A 15527-nucleotide genomic window follows, 5' to 3' on the forward strand; every position below is an offset into this window, starting at 1 on the left:
TAGGTCCTAACCCTCTTCTTACGACTACACCAATTTAAGATTTCAATTCAAACTTGGCTATCACTTGCACATTTTACTTGGGTACGGAATAGTTTAGGCTAATATACGCAAATTGCAGCTATTCAATACTACTATTGAAATAATGCTGGAAATATTAGTTTAACTGAATAAAATAAAAGTTTAACTGAATATATTTACAAACATATCCGTAGGAGTAATACTTCGTCGATGTAAATGAAATGTAATTATTTTAGAATAAAGTACTTTACTAAATCCTACAATATTTGTTATTATGTGGTCAGAGTATACTGTTAAGTAATTAAAAGGATGATCTCTACTACATATCTTCTGAAGTATATCTATTCGAAGATTTTCATTGTCTAGACAATTGAATGCATCACATGTGCAACAAAAATATAAGATGTTGGTGGGGTTAGTGTACAAGTATTGAAAGTTGGAGATAATGTAAAACCACATGACATGTGTCAGAACACATTATGTTTCATGAATTTGCTTTTCTTTTTTTTTAATTTGTTTTTGCTATCACTGTTACTAACAGTTTCACCAAAGTCAGTGCCTTTTGGCCGACCAAAGACAAAGAAGAAGATTTTACTGCCTTTTAGTTTGAGTTTTTTATTCACTTTGTTTTCTTTTACCTAAGTAATACTTTTCTTCTAGAGGAATCAAACATAAGGAAATGCAAAACGGAGCATGTGACTGAGTCATTTATGTTCATGTCTTTATGTCTTTCTCAGCCATGTGATCTATTCTCTAGTTTTTTTATTTCCTTTTTAACCTTCTTACATCACCAAAATCTAACCAAATAACCATATACAAAAGAAGAAAAAGAAACAATCATATAAGTGTCATATAACAAAGCGAATTCAATTCCAATCACCAACCTAACTCCAAACATAACAAAACAAAAATCTTTAAGCATATCTCCCATTGTTGCATTTGCCCTCCAATTCATATCTCATTAATTAACCAAACACCTAAACATTAACTCGATCTTGTCATCATGTACAGCTATCTTTGATTAAACTGAAATGTACTTCCACGATTATCAAGAAACTGAAATTTATTACGATTACAGAGCTCAATCACTGTAACAGAGATATTCAAGATAAAAAAAATGGATATACATGATGAAATTGGTAAAATGACACAATAGTAAAATATTCAAACCCGCAAACGATACAGTGAAAAAATAATGAGAAACATTTTTTGTTTTTTGTTTTTTAAATTTTTGATAAAGAAAAAAAAGGAAAAAGACAGTTTGGCCAACTAACCAAGCACATGTGTTTGTCCCTCCTCTTCATGTTCTGTCGGAGAGCTGACGGCGGAGAGAAGAGCAGTCATGGCGCGAATCTGCATCTCCATAGCCGCTATATAATCAGTAGTCTCTTCCAACACCACCGGTAACGTCTGTTTACGGCAACCGGGAACTAACCGGCTCAAAACCTTAACTTTCCTCTGTACAGCTGGCAATCCTTTCGCTTTAATCCTCATAACCGTCTGTTTCTTCGACCTGAGACTCCCGGTTGCGATTACCGGCTGAGTCAACGCCGGGTTCGCGATTCTCTGCCGCTTGTGTTTCCTGAATTTGAGTTTAACCGCTTTGGAGAGTATCGCTCGGCTCCATAGCGTTCTGCCTCTAGCCGCGACGGCTAACGCTCTGTCGGCGACTTCGCGCACGGCTCTGCCGTTAGGATTTGGCGACGGTTGGCTGATTCGAAGCTCGCGAAGAGCGTGGACGAGCTTCGTGGAGTAGATCTGTTGCTGCTTCTCCGATCTCCATTTCTCCAACGATGGAGGCGGAGACGGTGGAGATTTCTTCCTACGCTTACGGCGAGAGAGATCGGAGCTAGAGCTCGTCGTCGTCGTCGTCTGATTGGAAAGCGGAGAGATGGAGTCCATTCAATCGCTGATCAAGTCAGAGGTGATGGATCGGAATCGAGGAAGAATCGAAAAATCAAAGAGATGAATATAATCGAGAGAGATGATTAATGATTAGTGTTTACCTTTTTTGTGGAGAACGGAACGGGACGGAGGAAGAAGAGGTGAGGTGTCAGAAAGGATGTGGAGAGGAAAGATGATTTTTTTTTTTTTGTTAACAAAAGGGAAAGCAACGAATCGTATTTTTATACTATTAGTCCTTTCTCTTCCCCCATGTGATGCACTATCCTATCCTGTTGAATTATAATATTGTTTTTGTTTGAAGATGGAAACACGGACCTATAGGAGAAAAAATCTAACTGGACTTATGGGTTTTCTTTGAGGAAGCCCAATAGTGAATTAAAAGGCCCGTTAATCAATTTCACTAAGGTCCATTAACGGCCACAAAACCCTAGCTCAATCATATCCCATGTATAAATAAGAAACACTTTCAGCAGAGTTTTTTGTCCAACCTCTCCCGTGTATGTATGCTGTAAATCACCTTTTTTATATGTGAATAATCTTTTTTTCTTTGATTAGATTCGCCTCTTAGATTGATTATCTTGTAGAGTTTTGATATCTATGGGATGTTGTACTAGGGTGGCGATAAATTTTAGCAAGGGCGTTGAGTCGCTTTGCCTATGTAAAATCAGGCGTAGCGAATAAGTTCCTGCTAGATTTTATATCTTTTCGTTCTTCTTTTTTTTTTGCATGTTTCTTTAAGGATCCAATGATGGCATGAAATCTTTGAGAATTGATGAAACGCTATAAGCATTTTGACTCTGAGGATCCTTAATATTTTTTTACACATTTGTTTTCATGTTAATAATCCTAATTAGAAAAGGTGATGAATTTGATAAAAAAGAAAGAAAGAAAAGGTGATGAATATGCACTGGGCTCTGAGTTGTTGATTGACATTCAACTTCTTTTTGATGCATAACGCAGCCTAGAAAGCTTAATCTGATTTTCAATTTTTTCATTATATATTCGTCCGTTTTTCTTTCTTTTTGTGTGTTTCTTGGTTAAACATAGTTATTATTTCTATGATCAGAGATATGCTTATCACATTTGTACTGGACCTCGGTGCAAGTAGACAATTTGCTAGAGAGACAAGTTACTCTAGAAACTTACAGAGCGGGGATGGTTATGTACAATCTCAACTGCTTCTTTGTTGTTCAAATGTTCCCAAAGACCATCAGATGCAAAAATGAGGAACGAATCATTGGGGTGCAGAGGATGACATAGTATGGTTGGGGTTGCATTGCAGACATCAACGGTCTTTCCACTGGCTCTGCAAGTCTGAACTTATGACCCCTTGATTATATCAATTACCCCTTAACTATAACGACGCTTGATTATATCAATTACCCCTTAACTATAACGACGCTTGATTATATCAATGTCCCCTATCTTGTTATGTCTACGTAAAGCTACTGCAGATAATATCATGGTTTAAAAAGTAGCTTAACAAGAGCTCATTCTATAGTTATCAATAGCACGCATTAAACATCCTTATGATTTTTTTTTGTTATTTAGCTTACATGATACTTGTTTTATTATTATCTGAATGTTATTATATGTGTCATTAACAATAAGAATTATACACAGAGAAATCAAAGCTTCATTAATTTTTTTTTAGCATTCCAAGGAAAACAAACATCATAACATTCCATTGTTTTTGTTAAGTTTGCAAGGTCCATTTTTTCGTATCTTCCATTCACATTGTCTGCAACCAAATTTCTCAAACTCTCTATCTCTCTTTTGTTTATAAATATCAAAATGATGCCACTCGTTCCCCCAACTAAACCTGCAAAAGAATAAAGTACGGCCAAAGACATCAGGTTTAAAGTCAAATGGCCATTATCCATCTGGTGCCAACCTCCGGTCTCCGAGTTTCTTATTCCCCGATTTACAATTAAACCATAGCAAAAAACCCCCTCCAATATCATTATGAATCGTCACTTTCCTCTTCTGTGCTTGAGTTATGGTTCCAGTACTCAGGACCGTCTTAAACTATTTTATAGCCTTGGGCGAAATTTGAAATATGGACTCTTTCTATAAAACATTTCTTCATTCCATTGCCTTGATTGTGATCAATTCTTTGATGAGTATCGTGCCCACTCATTTTTATGACCTGAAACAATAAACTATAAGAGAGTAAAAGATATAGATGTAATCAATTAAACAAACCTCTACTTTGAAATGGGATCACACTAACTGATCAATGAATAGAATATATTCTTGTTTTGTGTTTTTGTAGGTTAATTAGGTTTAGCTGATTATGGGCCTTTTATTATAGGTTTATAAAACTATTTGGTCTTTTAACAAACTAAAATGAACTTTTTACAATTAGTCAAATTACATTAAATTTTTTTTTGGACCCTTGGGCCCAGGGCCATTGCCCCCACTTGCCATAGTCCAAAGCCGGGACTGGCAGTACTTATTATGGACATGGTCAAGAGAACAATGAGGTGTTTTGGATAATCCATTGTTCCTGACTTCCTTCTCTTTGTTTTTTTCTTCAATTTTTTCTTCTGTATTATTCCTGCCATAGTTTCTTTATATTAACCTTTTTCTGTTAACCAGTTTGGTATAGCTCTCGTTGTTTAGTAACTTATGATGAATTTGTGAAACAATATATATCAACAAACAATATATATCAACAATATGCTTCACACTATGTTTCTTTTTAACACAGTATAACATATTTTATTGTTATAAATATACGTCAATCTACCTTGTCACACACGCTTCTAACTACTCCATTATTCCCGGTTAACACTTTGTAAGAAGACAATTTAACAAACGCGGAAGAGAAGGCGTTGAAGAAACGGTCCTGATCAGCCGCAAACGCTTCGACAAACGGGCGTGTGCGTGGGTCCACTCCAATCTCCGAGTCAATTCTCAGATTACCACGTCCCGCGATGGAATCATCGTAATAAGCTGTGTCGAAGATCAACGAAGTCTGGTCGTTGGGAACAAACGTAGCTTCCGCTGTTTTGGATGTCGGAGAAAACTCTGGGCAAACAACTCGCAAAAACGTTTGAAAACGTGGATCCATGTTTGCGCTCGTCGCGTTTTCGTTATCAAAACGCGATAATACGTTGTTACAGTGTGTCACTCCTATTGAATGTGAACCTACAAATCAAACAAAACCAACCAAAAAGTGTTTATGATATGAAATAAATATGTGTAATCCAAAACTGTTGTTACAAGAAATAAATATATAGAGCCCATAATTCATATATTATATATAATTGTATACGTTTATTATAATTATATTCCTTCTGAAAATTAGATTTATTTTTCTTCTATAAAGATAGATTTTCTAAAATTTTAAATAATATTTTATAAGTTGTAATTTTTTAAAAAATATTAGTTAAAATTTGAATTAATTAAATATTAATGGTTGATATAATTGAAAAATATATAATAAAAATAAATAATAGAGTTAATCATAAATATTTATTATATTTTTAATATGTATGAAAACAGTATAAAGTATATATTTTTTTATGAACGGAATGAGTATAAATATATGTATATACCCATAATGGCTACGGACTCCTCGATGGTCATGTCTATGCCAGCAAAGAGATTTAAGATAGAGTCGACATCCGCAGTAGAGGGAGGAAGCTCAGAGTCAGCCACGTGTTTGCTGGGAGTAGAGAGAGAGTCTTTTCTTCCTAATGGCACTGCGATGAGCGGGCCACCAGTGAGAGCGACAGCTTCTCTTGCGGCGAGGATGATGAGGTCAGAGCAAGAGACTTGCTGAGGACATTCGACCTCCAATGAGGTTTTGATTGAGCCAATCAGTTCCCTCTTTCTGATTCCAAAGTTCTTGGCTGAGTCAAGCTCAGTGAACTGCTGGTCCCCACTTGGCTCGATTAGGATAGATGCGTCACATCCCTGTTAAATGAAGTAGCAAAGTAAACACACACTTGTCTTTCGACAACTGATTAAATGATGATCAGTCTGTAATAAATATGACCGAGAACAAATGATAAAATTGAGTGTTATAGCTAGCATGGAAACAAATGAAAAGACTTCCTGCTTCCTACACAATGGTCCAAGACTTCCTGTTCCTACACAATGGTCCAATGGACCATGACATGTTTAGCTAAGTAAAGTGATCATCTTAGCGAAATTTCCGCGTCCTGTTTATCTTCTAAATATACAAATCACTATCACATAAATTACATAGTTAGCTAAATATATAACCTTTTTTTTTTTTTGAACACAGCTAAATATATAAAGAGAATTTGTACTCTCTACACACCACTTTTCTCCTATTTGCACTCCATACTCTATATCCCTCCAATTTTCTTCCCCCCAACATTACCATTTTCCCCCCATTCAATGATATCCCACCTTTGTTAGTATATTTAGCTAATTTACTCTATATATAAATTACATGTAAAACATCGATCTCAAACTTTTGTTTGTATATACATAAAAGCACATTAAACAACAGAAAAAACAAAAGTTCAAGTTCATGTCCGAAAGACACTACTTTAGACGAGCTAGGTCCTTATTTATAACCAAAAGAATCATATATGATCATGTATGTTTATTCACTTAATTATCAAAGTATTCATAGAATACATAACATAGTTAACAAATTAGTACTTTTCAAACCAAAACCCTAACATCGAGTTGAAAACGATTCTAGAGAGAGATGGATGTAGGAAGGTAGAGAACCTGAACTTGACAGTCATGAAACATAAGCCTTAGCAAGGCGGCAGGAGCTGTAGGATCAAGAGCAAACATTGGTGAAATTGAAGATCTCACGATCTCTTCGAGTCTTGGACATGTTTTCTCGTAGTAATTGTAAGATAGACCTTCATAATTGGTCTCATTTTGGTCGCCACTAATGCAGCTGCATAACAAGCTTATGATTAGAAAACATGATGCAAAAGCTGCAGCTATGCTCTTTGGTTTCATCATCGTCTTTTTTGTTGTTTCTTTAACTGGAGTTTGAGTTGATTGAAGAGAAAATGACTTTCGTATTGCACTTGGAAGTGTATGTATATAGGAAGCCGAAGCTATAGCCGTGACATTAATAATCCCAACCGAAAATTAAAGGAATACGACATTAATTTGATGTTAACCGACCGGTTTCGTTCGATTTTTGGTTTAAGTTTGGTTATTAATTTGGAAGTTCATGCTTTCATTTCACGAACCAAAAGAAAAAGCCATATTGAATCCCCATTACGCCGGTTGATCTCAATTTTCGGTTGATTAATTCGAATTTAAGTGAAAAGGAAGCCTGCTTTATACAATTTTGCTGGAGCGATGTGACATTAATAATTAAAATGCCAACAGAAGTAAAGACCGGCCAGAGTTGGTATAGATTTAAGCGTGGTTTAGAGCTTCTCGACCGAATCTATTGAAACTTAATATTACGTTGAAGAAAGTATATATAGTTTCAATGATAGAGAAAAACCCAACTGTTTCATTCTTTTCATCTTTTTATTTCAGTAATAGTTGATAGAAAAAAGCAGTGAACCCAGTGGACCGGTTTGGTTCAATTAATGTTTATAGGTGGAAACAGTTGATTGAGAAGACAAGACAAAGAATGAGTAGAGCAACATGCATAATGTGACCAGTTAGGTTTAGTTTCACGTAAGCGTTTATCATAATGTGACATGTATACATATATATTAACTATCTATCTACATGTACATTGATTTTAGTTTATACTGTGTACAGAATCAACATTTAGAAAGCTCTAGCATATACTTACTACTTTTATTATATTTAAACTATCAGTGCACAAAAAAAAAAAACTATATTTAAATTATCATATAATTTTGTTAGCATTTTAGTTTATACTACTAATTAACAATCACTTGATTAGATGTTTCAACAATAGACAAGTGCCTGATTAATATCTTGCTTAAGTTAAAAGAGGCATGGAAGAGAATATATTTTCAAAATTTTTAGTGAAATGTTTTCTGAGAAAACAAAATGTAAATGACCTTGAAATAATTGTGTAAGGAAGATGTATTGGATGAATTCAGATAAGCTTTCTAAGTAAGCTATAAAAAAATTGAATCGCAATCAATATGTTCAGAAAAAAGAACCGAACACAAAAACGATACACAAAAGTATATGGTTCTGATAAAGACGAGTAAAGAGTAATGTTGGTGAGAGTAATTACTACGAGTTTTCGGTGAAATGAATGTCCCTAGCTGTTTTTCCAAACGTGGAATCTGTGATCCTAAAAACTGTTTCTGTTTTTTTCCTTTTTAGATCCACAAAACGTTACAACTTTTTTTGTAGTTTACACTACACAGTTCCACAAGCGTACAAGAGTATCCGTTAATGTTATATTTGATAATTTCATTAAAAAGAAGATACGTCGAAAATTAAGTCATATTTGATATGCTTCGATATCATTTTCTGTATAAAGTAGATAAGAATTTAACCGTATATATATGGATTCTGCTAAGAAGAACCAAACATGTTTTGATTAATCGTTTTATTAGCTAGCAATCGACATAATTAAAGGGCCTAATATTGTCAACGAGAAGTAAAATACGTCAATTCTAAGTTATATTAACTAGACTATAGTATAGCCAATTTCACAATTAGCAATATTAACGGCTTAAAGTTGTAGCTTTCTTCTTCTTCTTCTTCTATGTTCCCATTCTCATTAAAGTGAGCTTCTGAATTTGTTGTGGACAAAATATATCCCTTATTGAATCTATTATATTAAAACACCTGTTTGACCCATTGATAAAAGTTGGATCCAACAACTATTTTTAACAATACATACCTTTTTAACGTGATAACTACTATACCTTTTTAATTTTCGAAACTAACCACCACATTCTCTTTTTTTTTTCAAAAATAACTACCACTCCTTAATAGTAGGGAACCTCTATTATGTAACTTCCGTTATTACAAGTTGTTTTCTATTAATCGGGACCACTTAAAATCTATTTTCTCGACTTTACCACCATTTAAATTCCCTACTAATATATTTCTGGACTTTACCACCATATTTACGATATCTAATAATACATAACCTTAGTTATATTGATTGTTTCCTAATAATATGGAGCATATCTAATTTTTTCTGATTATATCTCCAACAAACAAGAACATTCTAAGAATCAATCAATTATTCTAAACTCAATTTTGAAATTTTGTTATCTAACTCCTTAATCCCGTAAAATATGCCCTCATATTTTGTAACAATTTTTAAACTTAAAAACTAGATTTTTTTTTCTTAACTATTAGCGTTTTCATCGCTATCCTCTCTTTATAAATATCGTTCCCACAGTGTGGTTAAGACAATAGAAGCTCACATAAGGTTTTATCAGGATAAAAGAATTTGAGCCATGGACATTTAATTTACGAAACCCATTATAATTGGGCCATGGACTTTGATTTACATAACCCATTTTTAATTGCTATACAAATTATTATCTGTAATAATGATGTAGTTATAATTATATACGAAATTAAATAATTCCAATTTTATGATTTTTTTAATTGATTTAATGTATCTATTTAATTACTGTTTTATTACTAAACAAAATTGTAACAATACTTTGTAATTTTTTTTAAATTACTGTTTTAAAATAAAGTACCATATTAATAAACTAAAAGGCTATGTCACAAATTTATAGTTTAACACTATAATAAATTCAATACAATTATCAAAATACTTTACTAATCATTTTTTATAAAAAATTACGCAAATATGATCACATATAAAAACACAAATATGATTATAAAAAAATACATATATGATACAAGGAAAGACACAAGTACATACTTATGAGACTTGATTTGTTTAATACAATTACAAAAATTATCTATTCTATTAAATTTATATCATACAAAAATATGATTATACAAACACACAAACATATAAATTATATTAGGCAAAAAAAAATTAAAACAAAACATATACCCGCCCTCGAGAGAGCGGGTCAATATCTAGTAACCTTCTTAAAACAAATGTATTGGCCCCGCACTCATCGCAGCTATGCCAAACTATTTCTTTTGCCAAATTAATTGCATTAATACGTTGAAAACGACTAATACTTACTACATCTCATGTGAAGTTGTGATCCATATACACTGTACATATGAAAATTATTGACCTCAAGTTTCTTTCCTCCAAACACACATTCTTATGGATTAACATAAATGTTTGCAAGTAAAAAGGGATATTATGGCATCTCCGTCCATACTCTATTTTTTTCTTTAAAATAGAGTAAAAGTGAATATGAAGTAAGAAATGCTCCAACCCAACTTTATATATCACTTCATAATGAAATTTACTGCATAATGAAATTTACTCCATAAATGGAGTAATCCATTTTTTTTTGTTCATCACTCCATTATAGAGTAGGAAATGAAGTAGGGTTGGAGCAATTTTACTTCATTTTCACTTTATTCCATTTTAGTGGAAAAAATAGAGTTTTACATTGGAGATGCTCTTAGTATATTACGTATCTTTCATACTAAAACAATCTCTATCATTTAACTCAATCATCTTAACAAAAAAATTGGTTAATCCCACGGTTTATATACTCTAAAAACAAATCTATTGAATTTGTGTTGCAGAAAAGATCATACATCGAAAACGTATTAAGATTAAAATAAGTTATACAAAAGTTAGATCAATTCACTTATCACCAATTGATTCATGATTGAGTGCTAAAACACCACAATAAAAAGGCTGGAGTCCCAAAAGATCTAGATTCATTTTTAATGGTAAAATCCTTCCGAACAGCTAGTTGCAACCTTATCTTTCAAAGATTCACCAGATAGATAAACAGTGGCAAGTGCATGCTCACATTCTTTGGTGACACACATTGAAGTTTTTTTTGACAACAATAACTACAGTTAAGTAAGACGTATCCACCGATTCGGATAACTAAAACAGAGGTATTGAATTAACATATAGCATAGCAGAAGGAGAATTCATATCACCGTGTGTAAGCTTGTCCGCCATTTTATATTGTGTTCTTAAAATACACTTGATCGAGAAATTAGAAAAAAATTTCTTACATCGCCAAAATTCGTTCATTGAACTCCTAGGACCGCGTACATTGAAGTTCTGTCGTATCTTATGGAGAACTAACCACACACCATGTCCATGTTCCGCGTTGTATCCTATGGAGAGAAACGCTTTATTCTATTAAAGAATGATCATTTATTGGTTTTTCATATACTAAAATACATATAAACTATCAGGTAGAGATCTTCGTTTTATATCCATTAATTTTTATACTGAGGAAAATTTATTCACTTTGACGGATATATTCCCTTTGAATGGCATATATTATTGTTGGGTTTTTGCCGTTTTACTTAAGATTTTCATGGGCGATGAGTGATGTACTTCTTGTAGTACCATTCGTTAGATTCATAGTTAGCACCTAATCCTAACCCCTAAGCCCTAACCCGAACCTCCCAGGAATTTGATCAATTGTCCGTAATTAGGTGTCCAGGTGTCCCACCAGAGGCTAAGAGAAGTCCCATTACCAACAATGCCTTTCAGAAAATTTGCAGCAACTATGTGTACACACGTTCATTACTCATAATATCAAATATCAAATCATCACGAAGACATCGTTATGCGAAAGAGGACGTATCCTCGATTATAAACGATATGACTATTAATAAGAACGGTAGGGTAAATATTATATGAATGATAAGTACAGAAAATAATGAAAATAGTCAATAGCAATGTATTGATCAGAGAGGATAATTAGGTTTTAATAATTTTAGTGGACAAGGCATGTTTGTTTTATACCGTGTGGTGCCATTACACAACAATCATTATTTTTTTGTCACCAAAGATAGAAACATCCCTCAAAGTATTTTTCGCCCATTGATCAGAATAAATGTCTTAAACTAAAAATAAAAATAAATGCCTAAGAAAAAACCCATCTCTACCTCCAAAATTCCTTACCTCCCAAAAACAAAACAAATGCAACGAAACACCCTAAATTTAAAAAGTCTATTTTCTTAAATTTAACCTCTTCCTTCACCAATATAATATCTTTCTCACAATCTCATTTCATAAAGAAAAAAGAGAGTAAAACCCCCCAAAAAAAGATGGATTGTAGAACAAGAATGATACTTGTCCTAACCCTGATTTTAATGTCCGTATGGGGTTCAGACGCATCCGCAATGCAAACGACAAAGTTGGACGCACCGCTTTTAACTGAAAAAATCGCAACAAACAGATCGATAATTGTCGATATTGAAGGCAAAGGAGACTACACTTCGGTTCAAAAAGCCATTGATGCTGTCCCTGTTGGTAACTCTAATTGGATTATCGTCCATGTCCGTAAAGGAATCTACAAGTACGTATAGTTTTTTCGAGGTTTAACCTTTAAATTAGATTATTTCATATGCACTGTGCACAATGCATGTTTTATAACATGCATATATGTAACACCAACTTATAGTAATCTTGAAAGATCACTAAATGCAGCATTACTATTGCTATTATGAAATTTGATGTTATTTTACTTGTTTGGGGAAAAAGAGAGAGAGTGCACATTCCGGAGAACAAGCCGTTCATATTTATGAGAGGTAACGGAAGAGGAAAAACGGTCATCGAATCATCGCAAAGCTCGGTCGATAATGTTGCTTCAGCCACTTTCAAAGTCGAAGCTAATCACTTCGTTGCTTTTGGTATCACCATCAGGGTATATATGTCTAACACAATTGTCGATTTCGATTTTTTTTAAATCACGTTAATGACAATCAGTGATGAATATACAGAATGATGCACCGGTCGGAATGGCGTTCACGTCTGATAACCAATCCGTGGCAGCGTTTGTGGCTGCCGACAAAGTTGCGTTTTATCATTGTGCGTTCTTCAGCTTGCACAACACTTTGTTTGATAACAAAGGTAGACATTATTACCATCAGTGTTACATCCAAGGCTCTATCGACTTCATCTTCGGTCGTGCAACTTCCATTTTCAACGTATATTTTTCCCCATTTACACAATCTCTCAAACATTTAGACTATACTAATAACACTGATTGTAATGATTGTTATAGAACTGTGAGATATTTGTGATATCGGACAAGAGGGTGAAACCCTACGGGTCAATCACAGCACACCACAGGGAAAACGCAGAGGAAAATACTGGTTATGTTTTCATAAGAGGCAAAGTGTACGGAATCGATGAAGTTTACTTGGGAAGGGCCAAAGGACCGTACTCTCGGGTCATCTTTGCCAAGACTTACTTTTCCAAGACCGTTGTCCCTGACGGTTGGACCAACTGGAGCTACGACGGCTCAACCAAGTTAGTCTCTGATTTTTATTTATTTTTCACCTGTGTGGCAAAAGTAGTTTCTATATTGTTCATGTTTTATACTAACCACTCTTGACACTTTGATCAGGGACTTATACCACGCAGAGTATAAGTGTCATGGACCAGGTGCTGATAGGCAACGTAGATCAAGTTGGGCCAAAGAACTTACCAAACAAGAAGTTGAGTCTTTCTTGTCCATTGATTTCATTGATGGAACGGCATGGCTTCCTGTTTGGCTTCAGCAAAAGTCTTAGAGCTCCTTATGCTGTGCGTGTTTCGCGTTTGACTTTGGCGTTATGCGTTTTGGTGTGGTTTGGAAAAAAGCACAATGAAGAAAGAAGAACCCCACCTTTTCTTACTACTACTATACGAAATAGATATCTCTTTTTGTTCTGATACAATGTTTATAGAGTGATTGGAAAAACTCTTATGTGTTTCAACACATTATGTAAGAGTTTCCATTTTTTAACAATATATGTAACCTAAGTTATAAATTATATCTTTCAATTTCAAAATAGTCTTCCGAGTGATTAATTAACAAACCAACGAAAATGATTTGTAAATATTCGAAAAAGGTTTTACATTTTTTAGATATGATTATTCTTGCAAAATAAATCACAAAAGATAAATGATATACTTTCTTCTCGTATGACTTGGTACATAAGTAACTAGCCCAAGCTTAGTTCAAAGCCAAGAATAGATTTTGTATGAATATTTTAAGTACCAAGAAATTTAAAATCCACCACCGGCACCACCACCACCTCCGAATCCTCCTCCAGCTCCTCCACCGGCACCGCCACCAAACCCTCCGCCTGATCCTCCACCAAATCCCCCGCCTGCACCACCACCGTGACCCCCGCCTGCACCACCACCGAATCCTCCGCCAGCTCCTCCACCGGCACCACCACCGAATCCTCCACCCGATCCTCCACCAAATCCCCCGCCTGCACCACCACCGTGACCCCCGCCTGCACCACCACCGAATCCTCCGCCAGCTCCTCCACCAGCCCCTCCTCCGAATCCTCCGCCTGCACCACCACCAAATCCTCCTCCGGCCCCTCCACCTGCACCACCGCCAATACCTCCACCGTGTCCTCCTCCAACACCACCGCCAATACCTCCACCATGGCCTCCTCCTAGCCCTCCACCAGCACCGCCTCCTGCACCACCTCCTAGACCACCACCGTGTCCTCCTCCAACACCACCGCCAATACCTCCACCATGGCCTCCTCCTAGTCCTCCACCAGCCCCACCTCCTATACCACCACCGTGTCCTCCTCCGGCACCACCACCAATTCCTCCACCATGGCCTCCTCCAAGTCCTCCACCAGCACCACCTCCTGCGCCACCACCAATACCTCCACCGTGGCCTCCACCAATGCCACCTCCTAGACCGCCACCGTGGCCTCCTCCTACACCACCTCCAAAACCTCCACCAGCACCGGCACCTCCACCGCCACCAATGCCTCCTCCAAAACCTTTGCCGCCGCCAAAACCACCACCAAGTCCACCACCACCACCTCCTAACGTCTCCTTCTCAAATCTCCTACACTCTACAACCCCGATCGCCACCACTACAAGCATCAAAGCCAAAAACCCAAAAGATACTTTCCCCATATCTTTGATATGTTGTTCTACTATCTTGCTAATGATCGCTTGATCAGTATACAATTGCTATATCTCACCTGACTAGTTACTAACACTATATAGCACGCAGAGAAAGAGATAGAGAGAGCATTTATGAGATATGGTTGAGAGAGAGAGAGAGGCCTTCTTCAACATCTTCTTCCTACACCGCGTTTTGTTTCTACATGTTCTCATGTCCCAATCATTCATGTTCATTTTTTCTACGATGCAATTAATGAGTGAACCCCAAGTTGCCTCATTTTTATAGTAATCTCCTATTCCTATCATACATAACCTGTCATCTTTTATTTAGTTCCATGTTCTCCTACTTTACGACTTCAGTATTCTATACAGCTTATAGCTAACATGCCGAGAAAATTCAAAACGAAGACTAGTTCCCATTCCCAAATAAAACTATAGAGAGACAGTGGTGGGAAGGTGAGGATGTAATCAATTTTTGAGAAAATCGTACTCTCTTTCACATTTAGAGCTTCTCAACTACTTTGGATTTGGTAGCCACATTAACTACAACCCCCACTATCATTTTCATTATTAACTAGTGGTATTTTCCGGCGCTACGCGCCGAGTTCGTATATTTTTTTATTATATGAATTTACAGTTTATTTTATGGTCTTAGTAAATAGAATATGTTCAAAAATATGAA

The 15527-nt window shown here is 35.5% G+C and overlaps 4 protein-coding genes and 1 non-coding gene across 5 annotated transcripts; 2 read left to right on the forward strand and 3 right to left on the reverse strand.

Moving 5' to 3' along the window:
- Window positions 1-1063: 1063 nt before the first annotated feature.
- On the reverse strand, window positions 1064-2165 carry LOC106452086 (transcription factor bHLH147-like). The gene is made up of 2 exons (XM_013894104.3): window positions 2025-2165; window positions 1064-1927 (listed from the first exon to the last, which is right to left on the reverse strand). Exon 2 carries the CDS (start codon window positions 1918-1920, stop codon window positions 1288-1290), a length of 633 nt encoding a protein of 210 aa, XP_013749558.1. The 5' UTR covers window positions 1921-1927; window positions 2025-2165; the 3' UTR covers window positions 1064-1287.
- Window positions 2166-2812: 647 nt separating this feature from the next.
- Window positions 2813-2905, forward strand: LOC125609720. Its single transcript, XR_007339869.1, has one exon. It is a non-coding gene; the product is annotated as a small nucleolar RNA snoR118 (small nucleolar RNA).
- A 1653-nt stretch (window positions 2906-4558) lies between these two features.
- Window positions 4559-6940, reverse strand: LOC125609025 (peroxidase 29). Its single transcript, XM_048779724.1, has 3 exons — window positions 6640-6940; window positions 5487-5847; window positions 4559-5076 (listed from the first exon to the last, which is right to left on the reverse strand). The coding sequence occupies exons 1-3, from the start codon at window positions 6883-6885 to the stop codon at window positions 4667-4669; spliced, it is 1017 nt and encodes a 338-aa protein (XP_048635681.1). The 5' UTR covers window positions 6886-6940; the 3' UTR covers window positions 4559-4666.
- A 5079-nt stretch (window positions 6941-12019) lies between these two features.
- Window positions 12020-13745, forward strand: LOC106452084 (probable pectinesterase 67). The gene is made up of 5 exons (XM_013894102.3): window positions 12020-12272; window positions 12458-12620; window positions 12697-12903; window positions 12981-13228; window positions 13326-13745. Exons 1-5 carry the CDS (start codon window positions 12022-12024, stop codon window positions 13489-13491), a joined length of 1035 nt encoding a protein of 344 aa, XP_013749556.1. The 5' UTR covers window positions 12020-12021; the 3' UTR covers window positions 13492-13745.
- A 22-nt stretch (window positions 13746-13767) lies between these two features.
- On the reverse strand, window positions 13768-15142 carry LOC106400609 (glycine-rich cell wall structural protein). The gene has a single exon (XM_048779725.1). The coding sequence runs from the start codon at window positions 14852-14854 to the stop codon at window positions 13970-13972; it is 885 nt and encodes a 294-aa protein (XP_048635682.1). The 5' UTR covers window positions 14855-15142; the 3' UTR covers window positions 13768-13969.
- Between the last annotated feature and the right edge of the window lie 385 nt (window positions 15143-15527).

Source organism: Brassica napus, chromosome A5 (assembly GCF_020379485.1).
Source record: "Brassica napus cultivar Da-Ae chromosome A5, Da-Ae, whole genome shotgun sequence".
Lineage (NCBI taxonomy): Eukaryota > Viridiplantae > Streptophyta > Magnoliopsida > Brassicales > Brassicaceae > Brassica > Brassica napus.

Excerpts from the sequence above, each read along its gene's own strand:
- LOC106400609 (XM_048779725.1), bottom strand. The coding sequence starts at position 14,854 with ATGGGGAAAGTATCTTTTGGGTTTTTGGCTTTGATGCTTGTAGTGGTG.
- LOC125609025 (XM_048779724.1), bottom strand. The coding sequence starts at position 6,885 with ATGATGAAACCAAAGAGCATAGCTGCAGCTTTTGCATCATGTTTTCTA. Across the intron at positions 5,848-6,639 it reads TTCATGACTGTCAAGTTCAG|GGATGTGACGCATCTATCCT; the intron begins GTTCTCTACCTT and ends TTCATTTAACAG. Across the intron at positions 5,077-5,486 it reads GGAGTCCGTAGCCATTATGG|GTTCACATTCAATAGGAGTG; the intron begins GTATATACATAT and ends TTTGATTTGTAG.
- LOC106452084 (XM_013894102.3), top strand. The coding sequence starts at position 12,022 with ATGGATTGTAGAACAAGAATGATACTTGTCCTAACCCTGATTTTAATG. Across the intron at positions 12,273-12,457 it reads GTCCGTAAAGGAATCTACAA|AGAGAGAGTGCACATTCCGG; the intron begins GTACGTATAGTT and ends TTGGGGAAAAAG. Across the intron at positions 12,621-12,696 it reads CTTTTGGTATCACCATCAGG|AATGATGCACCGGTCGGAAT; the intron begins GTATATATGTCT and ends ATGAATATACAG.
- LOC106452086 (XM_013894104.3), bottom strand. The coding sequence starts at position 1,920 with ATGGACTCCATCTCTCCGCTTTCCAATCAGACGACGACGACGACGAGC.